The sequence below is a fragment of the Bacillus rossius genome, chromosome 7 (assembly GCF_032445375.1).
Source record: "Bacillus rossius redtenbacheri isolate Brsri chromosome 7, Brsri_v3, whole genome shotgun sequence".
Classification (NCBI taxonomy): Eukaryota; Metazoa; Arthropoda; class Insecta; order Phasmatodea; family Bacillidae; genus Bacillus; species Bacillus rossius.
The window spans coordinates 30,340,279-30,354,552 of NC_086335.1; the positions used below are offsets into that span (position 1 = coordinate 30,340,279).

The 14,274-nt window shown below is 38.1% G+C and overlaps 2 protein-coding genes across 3 annotated transcripts in view; one reads left to right on the forward strand and one right to left on the reverse strand.

Moving 5' to 3' along the window:
- The window catches only part of LOC134533779 (uncharacterized), a 115,083-nt gene extending 108,480 nt beyond the window's left edge, over positions 1-6,603 (reverse strand). For both annotated transcript variants that reach the window (XM_063371429.1, XM_063371430.1), the window contains exon 1: positions 6,189-6,603. Coding sequence is in view for 1 of the 2 variants with exons in the window: in XM_063371430.1 (XP_063227500.1) it covers positions 6,189-6,402 (214 nt within the window). In the remaining variant the exon portion in view is untranslated. The remainder of the gene's footprint in view (positions 1-6,188) is intronic.
- Positions 1-14,274, forward strand: part of LOC134533780 (uncharacterized) — a 185,343-nt gene that overhangs the window by 128,281 nt on the left and 42,788 nt on the right. The gene's annotated exons all lie outside the window — the stretch shown is intronic.

Here is a 14,274-nt window from a genome sequence, read left to right on the forward strand (position 1 = left end):
TCGAGCGGTCTGTAAATGGTGCTTCCAAACCGACTGCTACCTAAATGTTATTCCTCACAGTGTAGTAAGGGCGTTTATTTTATTGTTTTCATTTGGGGTTTGACTTCTCATTTATAGAAAGTCAACGGGGACTGCAACACGCAATGACAGAGAAGAAGCGGTTTGGTGGATGGAAACCGTTAATGGTTTAAACGAGACTCGACTAACGTTGAGTTACGAGATTTTTTTTTTTTTTTTTTTTGCCTGAGTTACCCTCATTGTAGGACGGCAATCGCAAGTAGAATTGCCGTATTTCCCTTAATATAAATCGGAAAAGTATACCTTAAATTTAGAAATGAAACTCTACACCCGACTTACATGCTGGAATTTCAAAAATTAAAAAAATAATATAATATAATATAATACCTTTAAACGTGTCTATTTTATCCTGATTGACGGAAATTTTAATAAATTTAACAATGGTGCAAAATTTATTATTAACACGTTTGTAATGTACAAATAGATGATTTGCGTCTTGTAAAATAATTGGAGTGTGAACTATGTTTGAAGATGTGCAACCACGTGACCAGCAGGTTGTTAAGAAGTACATTGGTTATGCATTAGCAAGTAAACGTTTTGGCTTGAGTGTGATGTCAGTAATCCGCGGGAAACCAGTGGCCCTGGGGTTTGAACCGGGACTCGAACCCTTGGTCGCCCGGAATGCGAATACAGCGTCACGCCACTGCGCCACGTGGCACCGGGCCGCTTCTGGCATCGGGACAGTGAGTCAAGTAGGCAGCACTAGTCATGTAGGTAACTAATATTCGCGTATTTATTGACGTTTACAAAATTCACGCGGATATTTCGCGAATACGAATATCAGAAAAAAAAACATTGTATGCATAATTTTTAAATTGTGGAAATAAAAAAGACAAAAATTATGAGTCTCTTAGGATTTTTATTAGAAAATTTTTTATTGCTGTTTTTTTTAATAAATTTAGGTTATTTTACTTAGATAACCTTACAATTATATATTTTATCAGTCTTTACTTTAACATTAGGTCATACATAGTAAAACATTAGACTTAATATTATTATAAAACCAAAAATATATATAATTTAAACAAAAAAAACAGAGTCTTCTAAACTTGTATCAGTATTTACTTAAACACATTAAATTTTGAATTTTAGTGTTTTAAATTATTAACTTTTTAATAAAGTAAAAAAACTTTATTTGAAATTTAAAAAAAACTTTGTTCTTCGTTTAAATTTTTATGACACTACTAATTATATTTACTTGTAAAATGTCATTCGTGAATACCTAAACATTTAAAGTCGTTACATCACTATCAGTTACCTGGTGAATCAGTTTTACGAATTTCACTTTCATTAAGATTATTAACATTTAACTTTATACGAGCTTGATTAACTACATATGCTGTTTTTATATGCTAGTAAGTTTAAACCTTTTCAGAGATAATAATTTTCGGAGGCTTTCGCGGCCATTTTTTGAAGTTGCTTGTATTCTGGGAGGAATTTGCGTCAAAGACGAAGATGTCACCTACGTTTCGGTAAAACTTACAGTCGCCATCATCAGAGTAGCAGTAACCTACTGAGGTTCTTGGAAATTATTGGCAGGAGATTCATCACTATGGTTAAATAACAAATCAGCGACTATAAACATTAAAACCTACGATCTGCATTTTTTCTAGCAATTTAACACTATAGCCAACATCCCCCAATACTCGAACATATAAGTACGAGAAACAGTATAAGTATTTAAACACCCGTCAAACATAAGTAGAGATTACTGATACAAAATAAGCCGAATACGGGAACCACTCTTAAAAAATTCTGAATAAAAAGAGACAGTTCGGCTCTTATTGGCCAGACAGCTCAGCCAACCACAGATGCAGAAGCCACTGATTCGCCAGCAGCCTCAGCCAATCATAGAAGACCAGTTTCTATTGACCAAACTAACCAGCCAGCCAGAAGAAAGGAAGGCTCTGTCTGATTACCGCACAGCTGCAACTAATCAGGAAACACTCTCCTTTCAGGCGAGAGTATTAAAAGGCAGGATGATTTCCAAGAATATCAGTAGGTAGCTGCTACCCAGAAGATGGTGACTGTAAGGTCGACCGAAACGTCGGTGAAAACTTCGCCGTGGGCGTGGCTACAACCCATAAGACAAACAAATATTTTCAGAGATAATTTTCACATCATATTAGCGCACGGTCTCCAATTATAAGCAATAAATGTGGGACTGTAAAATGAAAAGAGGGGTCAAGAAACAAAATGCTGGTTATCAAAAGGCAGCTGGAGATCAGAGTTCCGTGACTTCGATTGCCATTACAGTTTATGTTTTGGCTTTTTTTTTTTACTTTTGTGAGACCTGTTCTTTAGTTCTTGTTATTTTTTCGTGACTTTCATTACCTCCGTAACCTTTAGCCACCCTGAGATCTCACGGGTATGCGCAGTATAACCTGAGAACACATGTTTGTCATGCACGTTCAGTGTCGCAAAGAAAAAAGACTTTAAGATAGAAACCATTAATTGACATTAGGAGAAAAAAGTATATCGTATGGTTTTTAATTGTAATGAAAAAAAGTTTTTATTATATTTTTAATATAACCGCTGCTTTAATGTATACACATGTACACCGACTTTTCACTGCCGAAATATACATAGCACTCTGCGGTTAAGCATGGTAAACCTAGCAGCCTTAATTTTGCTATTACTTATAACAATGGAATTTTCTATTTGAGAGACTTCGTGAACTGGTTTTGTCTATTTGACGCTCATGTGTTTTGTATATATACATATATAAAATGAACGCAAAAATAACTTACCGAAATACTCTAAAAGATATGAATAGTGTAAAATTGAGGCAGAATATATTTAAGCCACTTATAGTCAATATCAGTTCCGAAGGGTGATATTTGTCCTTGAATATCAGATTAGAAAACTATATGTGCCTAATTACTAGAAATATTAGAAACCAAACCACAATTTCATGGGTACTGTTTTATGATACGTGGTTCATTGAAATATTTACTTTTAATAGCATACCCCTTCACTTTATTAAAAAAAATAGGTGTGAAACAATTTAATCGCTTACATTTTTGTGCATACTATTTTAATGGAAATTAATTGCTATGTAACGAGTAATAATAACCATAGGATCCAAATATCCGTCTTTTTTTCCCTAACTTTTTTTTTTTTTTTTGGAAATACTCTTTCAGTGTTCAATGCAAAGTCCCAACGCCTGGCACGTATGCAGTATTTTTCATACTCGGTAGTAAACTAATCTCAAGCAACCAATAAACTCCTATAGTATGTCCCACATAACATTTCTAAAATTTAAAACTTTTCAAACATTGTACCAGCGGTACCCATTTTTCACAACCATCACTTGAAAAGCATCACATGAGGCTTCTTTACGAACATAGACAGCAAATTGAAGTTGTTTACAAACACTGTTGACACAACAGTGACGGAAGGATATCTAGACACTTGGTACTGTCAAATTTGAGACAACTTATAGGATTCAGACTTTATATGATCCCGGAAGACTTAACTGTAACACGCCAATACAAATTGTGAACCCAGAACTTAGACAGCTGACCGTTTTCATTGAAGTTTTGATTTCTGGATGTGCGAAAATTTTAAGGGATGTTTTAGCAGAGCAAATTATTGTTTTGCTATGCGCTCCTCTACAACAGAACATTTTGTCGTCAAAATTATCAGTGTGTTTAAATGCTTAAATATGGTTCTGCATAAAATACGTCCTTTTGTGAAAATTATAATAGTCAAAATATTCATTTTAATGTAATTAAAAAAAGAGTTAAAATAAATTAATTAACCCAGGGATATTGATCAACATTGTAGAAGCTGTGAGTGAAGCATGGTTTGATAGGTTTCTTTCACACAAAATGCATACAGCAGATGGTATGAATAGAGTCTTTGACATCAATTAGGATGTAATCTGGTATCTGAGACTAACCAAAAACTCCCATTGTATTAAGACACGTGCTTTAGTAAAAAGGAAGGGTGACTAACATTAAATGAATTTTAATCAAACAGTTTAAAGACAAACTAATTTATCATATATATATTTTTTTTATTTCGTCTTTGTTAAAGGAGAGACCAGTTAAGGCATTCTGTAAAATAGTGTTGTTGTAAAAGAACTTATAAAAACGAACATTTCCAAAGTAAAACTTTAGAATTTAACTTTTCAATAAAGAGTGTTTCAGAGAGTTAAAAGTCAAGGGGGTTTCTACCCGAAGGGTAGGTACTAATTAAAGCTTGGCTAGTTAAAAATTAATTAATAGTTTTCTGTAAACTGAACTAAATTCAATACTTCGGCCTCGTACGTTTTGTTATATATATATATATATATATATATATATATATATATATATATATATATATATATATATATATATATATATTTAGAAAGCTACGACATAACCTGCTACGGTTTTACTTTAAAATATCCTAGTTATTTTCCAGTTAACTGAAAATCGCGCCAAATTTGGTAGTTTATGTCATTACCAAATATATACCTACCAAGTTCATTATAATAGAAAATCATCTGTAGTTTAAATAATAGTAGATGTAGTTTTCAGCAAAAAGAGAATTTGGTCATAATATTCACAAACTATAGCAAGCATATAATTGAAATAAAAAGAGTATAGGTTTGATTCTTACTCCATATGGGACAATAGAAACACTCTTTAAGGGCACGCATACGGTGTGCAGAGCTTCATTATAAACCTCGAGATTTGAAAACTGCTCAAGATGTTTGGTGATGTCTGTTTACGAAAAGCATTTTAGGATACTGAGGGCAGTTGGGTGATTCAGTTTCAGTATTTCGTTTTTAAAATGGCATTTAATAGGAGGGTGAGAAGGGCTAAAAACGCGTGTTTTCAGAATAATATTTAAACATGAAACGCAAAGTAAAGATTCTAGAAAGTACCCAAGGGCCTTGTATTAGACATTTATCTTCATTTCTCCGCCATATGATGTTACGGTTACTGCTAAAATCTCCTAGTTGTCCTATGCATGACGAGAAGACTGCGCGCCAGTTCGGAGCCTTGCGCTTAGAGGCGATACCGCGCTAGAACCAACATCGAGTGTCGCACTTATCATTCCGGCTCACTAACCCAGATACAACTCTGACTAGGCGGGCCCCTTAAAACATATAGCACTACATTTCAGACACACTTAAAATATTTTGGTGAGGTAATGTTAGGTTTATGAAAAGTTTTGGAATCATTGTGTGCCCTTCAAACAGGTGTGCGCAGGACTTCAGAAGGAGGAAGGGAGTTACTCCCCAGAGAAAGCAGCACCCTGTAATTCTCTGTGAATCTAAGCGAATTTTAAGTGCCTCGCGAACAAACAAAAATGTCTTAACACGTTTAACAATCAAATTTCCGGTTATTTTTAATTTCTAACTTATCAAATTCATGTTATTACTTTAGTTCACATGCATGAAAAAAACAAAGAAAGCTACTTATTTTTAGTCTGTGGTGCTGTGTGGAAAGATGGAAGTATTTCGTTTCTACAATAGAGAAAATATGTAAAGGGAGTTGGTGTGTGTAATTTTTGCCATGTTAGCACTTAATTCAAGTCGAAATGAGCAAGATCCCCATTACCCTTTCCCAGCTGAATAGCATACTTCCTTGTAAATGAGTTGTTACATGTTAACACCTTTGTTAAACTAAACTCACTTAAATGGGCGTAGATCCAAAGGAAGGGGGGAGGTCAGGGAGATTCCTGGAATTAAGAAGCCCCTCGCTGACGGAGCCTGCTTGCGCTTGAAAAATCTTGACTGCGAAACAGGGTTCTTAAACGTAAACGTTAAAAAAATATGTTTTATGGAAAACTTTCGGTCTATTTTAAAAATTTTCTTCTTATTGCATGCATATGGGCCAACAAGTACCTACCCTATCCAGAGGTAACTTTTGTCGGTTAAAACCCACACGCGCAAAACTCTCGGGCCGTCACACACTCACACACACACAAACAAAATCTCTCTCTCTCTACCCGGGAGGAATTTCCTACAGATTTTCGCCCCTGCTCACTTTATGATGGCGTTTTCGCAATTCCTCCCAACGAGTTCCTTCTGGCATTAGTGTTTACACAGATATCCAACTGCTAAACTAACAAAGTTGACCTCCGTCGTTGTTGGCGCGCATCAGCCGTACCTTCGACGGTCCTGACGTCGTTGCCGTCGAAGTGGAACACCAGCGCCCAGTGGTGGTACTGGACGGAGTCGGGCAGCCTCTGGTCGACGGGGCGCGTGAACAGGTACAGCTCGGCCTCCCGCTCGAAGCAGTCGTACTCCTTGCACAGGTCCGCGCCGCGCTTGCTGCTTTGGGCCGCCGACGCGCTGGCCGACGCCGACGACTGCGACGACATGGCGCGAGAGGAGACAGGCAGCTGGCAGCTGGCGGCGAGCCCGCCGGATGCGTGATGTCATGGCGGCGCTCGATGCTCGCACACACACGTCGGGACTTCCCCTCCCTCCCCCCGCCATGGTCCGGCCGCCAGGCCTGCCAAGCCGACGGGAGAGATTCGCGCCGCGCGCCCAACTGCGCCGCAGGCAACCCGCGACCCGGCCAAGTTGGCGGCAGTGGGACCCCAAGGTCGCCCGTGCCGCCGCTGGCCGCTACTATCAGGTCTAAACACATCGCTCCTGAGGTCAACGGTCCGGGCATTGTTCGAATGCCACGATGTTCTATGATGACGACGGCTTTGAGTAATTTTTTGACGTGAAAACGTCTTTATAATTGCTTCCATAATGGGAGTCAATTAAAAAAAAAAACGAATGATAACAAAATCGGAAAATATATATTTTGGTGTTGCAGCTACATATATCTCATATCCAACTAAAATTTAATTACACCACTTGATAGCTTAAGAATCAAAGAATTCGTTACGCTAAGTGAGGACTGTGACGCATCGCGCGCGGTGAAGGGGGAAGCGCCGCCAATTTGAGGTCATTTTTCTGCGTTTCGAGATTTCCATTTAGTATAACTTTTGACTTGGAGAAGCTACGACGTTCGTTTAGGTTTCAATCGTCAGCTATCGTCAAAATCTATCGATTGCACATATGAAACATTAGTGTAAAATAGTTACAGTGAATATATATAGTGTTAAAATAAAACGGAGGGGTAGCAGCCTGAATCCCCCCCCCCTTTTTCACCCCTCAGTAAATAATTCCAAAATTGGGTAAGATAAATAAAATAATCGTGTGGTGTAAATTATGTTGATTACGAGGCTGCACACTTTAAAACCCACCTTAAAGCAGATTAGGAAGAGGCGTGGTTGAAATATAAGGGCTAGTATATTGTTTTACATGGTTTATAATTTATTAGTATGAATAGTATATATGGTGAAGATTTATAGCTGTATAGCAATCGTTTCTCTGTGTCAAATGAGGCGCGCAAAAAACCACACATTACACACGCGCGATTTTTTTTTTCATTTAATGTTACATAATTACACACGTATACCTACTTAACTCTTTGAAAACGCGAAATTAGTAATTTTCGAGACTTTGGAAATAGTTTATGAATTAGGTCAGAACAAAACAAAATCGTATATTAACAAAAGTACTGTCCTCTTTTTTGATTTGGGGGGGGGGGGGGGGAATAACAGGAGGAATGGTAACTTCCTTGCCAGATGATTTGGCCGCTCTCTAACTTAACTTACCTGGATTGCATTTGTTTTGTTGCTCCATCTCTATTGGCCTCACTGTCGACTGGAAATTAAGGTCCATGTAAATAAAAAAGTTTGAAATATTCGGAAGCAAGCTTTTTTTATCTAAACGCGTTGTAGAGTTACTGTGGTAGGTCCAGGAGGCTATTTTTGTCGCAACCAGTTTCTTATTCCCCTCCATTGCTATACATTTCCTCCACGTTCGCTACTGTCTCCCACACATGGAAAACATTTTGCTTAGTGCTGATAGGACCGACGTAGTTACTTTTCTTGTAGAACACCAATGGCTAGTTTTTCAGCATTAACTTTATCGATCTCGGAAGCTACGCGCATCGTCTATTTGTTTTAAATATATTGTACGTGGTTTGTAGGTCTTTATAAACAACCATTTTCAACTCCCGACGGACACGGTCTATTGAAAGTGCCATCCATACTTCGAGTCCAGCTCGGGGCATTTATGACTCGTTGCAATGATGTTACCTAGATGGCAAACAAAATTAATGATGCCTTGCTGACGATCTCATCGCAAAAAAAAAAAAAAAATCACTAATTTCTATGTAGTGTGACGACTAAAATTTGACAGTCCTCAGAAGTAGTAGCAGTTATACCCATTCCCTAAATGTCACTTGCAAAGTAAGACATTATGTTTATTAACACACGAACTCAATCACATTAAGGCGTTTACGAATGCTATTGACAGAACTATTGTCGCAGAAGGATACGCATACCTACTTCTTTTGACTGCTGTCAAATTTAAGACAAGGTACGTAGCAAAGACTATATGTGCATTAAGATTGGTTTCAAGAAACTTCTTACATTTATTTACCTCATTGGAGGAACCGCTCAAAGTACGCGTGACTTCAACGTACGATTACTTTTCTATTTGAAAATATCCTTAAAGTTGGTTGGCCTACGGTAAAAGTTACGGGTCATTGGGATATTTTCACCTCAAAACCAATGTTTTAAACATTTTACCATCGTACGTACAGTACAATAACAATTAGATTTTATTGGTAATTTTCAAAAGTTTCCAGATAAGCGCAATTGCGCTATGTAGAGACATGATTTATGGTGAAAATGTATTACGTAAATATATTCTGCATTAAAACTTAGCTTTTTATATCTCTTACAAATGAAATAAATATTTTTACGAGAAGCAGTTATTTTAGAATAAATCCTGAACTTACTTTATGGTAGTATGGTTCTTCATTTACTGAGTTAGGTAAGTGCGGAACAAGATTAGTTCGCAGGTAAGTAACAGAGTGATATTAATATCTTATTTCTATATTAATAGACTAGTGACCCGCCCCGGTTTCGCACGGATGTGATCCATTGATGTGACGTCATTTAGATTTAATAAAATCGTATTTATAAGTATAAAGTTCTCGTAAGTGTTTAGTGCTTTCAAAAATTGTAATCTTACTTAAACGTACTGACCATAACTAAATAAATGTTGACAGCTTTTTCTCATGAAACAACACAAACATATTTTGTTTAGAAGTCACACACGTAAGGGCTATGTTTAGCTGTCGATAGAAAAGCACTTAAAGCTCAAATATTTTTCTGTTTACTCGGGGCCATCCTTGGAAAATTAACATTGGCCTTTTTAATACGTACCTGTTGAACAATATTTTGACGTATCGGTCACGTATAAATCAACGTAAGCCACATAAGCGCCCTAAAAGCGTCTTTTTACGACTTAACTACAAAACATCGGGATTTATTGACAATCTTTCAATTCAATATGAACGTTTAATGTACATAAGTAGTATCCTATTGGTTCCTCCTGCCAATGGAGGCGTTGTGAGGTGTGAGTGTGGTTCAATGACCGACCGCCCTGACATCACGGCGGCCATTCTGGATTACCTTGATCTTGACCCGTGACCTTGACTCCGGCGACCATCTTGGATCCGCCATTATGTTTTTCCGACATTTTGGATCTGCCATTTTGTTTCCCGCCATGTATAATTCTAGAACATTCAGCCATCTTGGAATTGAACTCCCCAATAAACGTTTAAATTTTCGAGTAACAGGCGATTTGCCTAACGGCGGTTTGCCTAAACATGAATTCGTTACGGCGATTTGTCTAAAGTAATTTCGCCTAAAGGCGTTTTGCCTAATGGCGATTTGCCTGACGGCGTTTTGCCTAACGGCGATTTGCCTAACGGCGATTTCCCTAACGGAGTTCTGCCTGACGGCGATTTGCCTAACGGCGTTATGCCTAACGGCGTTTTGCCTAACTCCAATTTGCCTAACGGCGTTTTGCCTAACGGCGATTTACCTAACGGCGTTTTGCCTAAAATGTTACTATGATGACAAAACCTCGTTTTGCCTAACAGCGAATTGCCTAACGCCATTTTGCTAATGGCGATTTGCCTACAGCGTTTTGCCTAACCTAACCTAACCTAACCTAACCTAATCTAACTGAACCTAACCTAACCTAAGCTAACCTAACCTAACCTAACCTAACCTAAGCTAACCTAACCTAAGCTAACCTAACCTAAGCTAACCTAAGCTAACCTAAGCTAACCTAACCTAACCTAACCTTACCTAACCTAAAGGCGTTTTGCCTAACGGCAATTTGCCTAACGGCGATTTGCCTAACTGCGTTTTGCCTAACGGCGTTTTGCCTACCTCCTATTTGGCCAACGGCGTTTTGCCTAACGGTGTTTTGCCTAATGGCGATTTGCCTAACGGTGTTTTGCCTAACGGCGTTTTGTCTAACGGCGTTTTGCCTAACGGCATTTTGCCTAAACGGCATTTTGCCTAAAATTAGGCAAAACACATTTAGGCAAAACGACACATGCCCAAATTCTCGTTACGACCGCCATTTTGAAAATCCGTAATTTTTATGCTATAAATTCGAGACAATTTTTAAAATTAATCAAAAATTTTAACTAACAAAGTGTAATAAAAACTTCCGCCAACATTAATTATGACGTTCTCCGTTGCTGTTTTCGTTACTACTGTTATCTTGAAAATCAGTAATTATTACCTGATTTTAACAAGGAAAATTTTCAAATTTATAAAAAATTTAATTAATAAAATTTTAATTAAAAAGTCAGTTACGTCATGGACTCCTCAGTTCAACCCCGGAGAGGTCATTTGATTAAAAAATGACGATGTATCCTTCCTCCACGGAAGCCATCAGCATACTGACCTCTCACCACTAATGCCAAGGCAGATATTACGTTCATTCAGTAATGACATCATGGCGGCCATCTTGTTTTCGTCTGCTAGATGCCGCCATCTTGGATCCAACATATTTTTTTTTTTCGTTTTCGTCTGCTAGAGGGCGCTCCCACCCTATTAGATTAATTTATACCTGCTAGAGTGCAGGAATCATTTATTGCCAGGGCGCCCACCATAATGGTGACTAACTTAGCCGCCATGTTAAAATTCTGTATTTGTTAAGCTAGAAAATCGTAAAATTTTTCTAAAGAAACATCAAACATAGGCGTTTAAAATAATTATTGATTCAATTGGTTCTCATCATGTATTTTGCGATGATGATCAGCTAAAATTTTAAAGAGCTCATGTTCAATGTCCGACGTATAGACTGGGTATCTCCGACTATTTTTGGCAATATATCCAGCCACTTGTAATTTCCATTAGCTGTAAACTGTCACCACAATTTGGTGCGCAAATTCCGTTAAACCTTTCGACAACAGACGCTTTGACATTAATAAATGTAGAGTAGTGTTTGATGCCAAACTTATTCATCAAAGCTTTGAAAGTCTCATTGTAGAATTCTTGGTCGAAATCCGTTTGCAAGTGCAACAGTACACGTTCATCAAGCAAAATATTGGCCATTGCCTTGGTTACATCGATTGCAATCTTCGATTTCACAGATTTGGAACTTGTGTATATCAAATTTGCTATACACATCGATGACCATCAACATGTTTTTGAAACCTTTATACATTCGGTAATATATCATTTCAAAAAGGCCCACCTGGATTAAATCATCAAGTTCATGCACTACGACTTTGTGCCATAGGTATTTTCGTCTTGCAGGAGCGTGATGTTAGCGAGAAATTTCGGTTCGACTCGTGTATTTTCGACTCAGTTCTTCGAGTATGGAGACTTTTTTCGTTGATGTACGAATAGTTTCCTGCACTAAGCGAAGCAAGTAAAAGTCTTAACTTCTCGATCAATTCGTTTGGGTCGTCCCTTTCCATATAGTCAAAACCTTCACCATGTATTGCTAGCTAACTGAAGAGATTGGTGAAATGTAGATTTTTTTTTCATGGTATTCGTCTTTATACATGCCACTTTCTGGATCGCTATCGCGAAAATGCCCATGAGTTAGTTCTAGAAGTTTCTTGTCCTCTTGAAAATCTTGGTGGGAATAGCCTTTAGGTTCCCTGCGAATCAACAATTCGTACAAACCTGGAGTCTGTGTGTTTTGTACTCGTCTACATATACGAGATTTCCTGGTAAAAAGTATATTTCTTTAGCACCGAGGAATCACCTATTATGTCATTATTCCGACTCGTAAAAGTTCTCAAGTATGGTCGGACCTTTGCATTAACTTGGTGTCCGCATTTCCGTAATTTTTTCTTGTGCATAGACTCTGTACTTGTAAAGCCCTCTTATTCGGGAGACGGTTCATATTTCCTCTTCTTTGCAGTAGGCATATCGTCATCAACTTCTGTCTTCACACTGATGGTTGATTCTTCCTAGTGATATGTTTAAATTTCTCTTCATTTTCCATTTCACTTACAAGTCGTGCTCTTCTAGCAAGTATATATTTTTCACGAACTGACTGTAAAGCACAATGAAGGTCACTGGCCAAGTCTGACATTTATTGGTTGAAAACAGATTGCATAATTTCATTTTATACTTTTTTTATTCGTCCCCAGAAACATTTCCCTGTTGTTAGAAAATATTTTTTCGTTCACAAGTGAGTTAGTGCTGCATTCAGACTACTTTGGAAAAGCCTCAAATTGTCACATATTTACGAATTCGATACTTAAATCATGTCTTTAATTCGAGAATCTCAGGCCTCCATTTGCTGGTCGATAGCTACAAGTACTCTAATAATTCGATTTTCGTACTTTCTACTTTTTGCGCCAGTAGATAAATGTATTTCTGGATATCGGCGTCGTGAGACTCAATAATGGTATGAGGTTCGGTAGTACGAATGCTACGCCCAAATTTCGAAATGCTATGACTCATGTTTAATTATAAACTGATTTAAACCTTGTCTGTAACTGCCTGTATATAGGGACCAGCCTTTGATTATAACTAGAAATCCATGATCGTTTTTTCAGCACAACGAACACTAGTCTTTGAATTCCTGGAAAATCATATCGGTGTTAACGTCATCGTCATACGCATGGCGCAAAATAAGTTCGTCCAAGCGTTAAAGTAGTATGACTTTTGCAATGACTCGTAGAAAACGTTTTGGAATTCGGCTGTGTGTTTGACACAAGTAAATACAGTCTACTTTTGCGTGTCCACCCATGTAAAAGTATAAAAGTACTCTTAAATCAAGCCTTGTTTCTCGCCCACGACATCGTCGAAGATCATCACTGAATTGGCTCGTGCTTTACTAGGAGGCAGCAAATCTGCATTATCGCCCAACCAGGCCTTCCGCCGATCGTAGAATCGTAGCTGGATGCTGGTACTTTGACTGTTGCAAAGTCTTGGAATATAGGTACACGTTTTCTAACCTAATAAGTTTGGTTCCTCCAGCCGACTCAATAGAAAACACAGTTGGACGGCCCCACCATAATGCATCGTACAGTAGATGGCAATGACAAACCATGCCGTGATTCATGCGCTTTGTCGTCTTGCGTGATGCGCACGGGCAAACACACATCTTTCTTGACGACTTGCATGGTACTAAAGATATTGGATAAAAGCAATCACATTTAATCTTTTGGCTCCGTTGTGTGTAATGACTCGAAGAGGTAAGAAAAAAAAACACATCGGCGTAGGAATAATCTGCCTTTCAAGCTACACATTCCAGGCCACAGAAGGAAACTATCCAAACGACTTGCTCGCGGTGACGTGGGCATTAATTCTCTCGACGAAAAGTTCAAGCAGCACGATAGGGCCTATTCCCTCAGCAAGGACCTGGAATCTAGGCACCGAGCTGACGAGATATTGGCACAGGAAGCAGAAGATAAAAGTAAATCACCAGACGCGGGACTAGGATGTGCATGTAATTAAAAATATAAAAAAGTTGTTGGTATACTGATAGTTGGGGGCATCTAATTTTACCGAACATGATTCGAAACTAGCTGTGTGTTAAAACATTTTAGCGTTGTCTGTGGTTCGTGATTGTTTGAGCTTCTCTCTAGTAAATATAGACATACGAGTAATAGCAATTTTTGCTCGTGTTGAAACCCGTACTGATTGGCCTGGTCAAAGGTGGCAATGACTTCTCTTGCAGAAGACTGTAAAAAAGAAACGGTTTGGCGTGGACATACTTTGTTTCAGTCTTACGAGTGTTCATATTGTTTTAAAAAAATAAATAATTGCCTAGGGACTGGAAAAAAAATTCGCTGTTCCAATTACCTCTGTGATAGACCCCAGTATCCCCTATGCACTCGGACATAT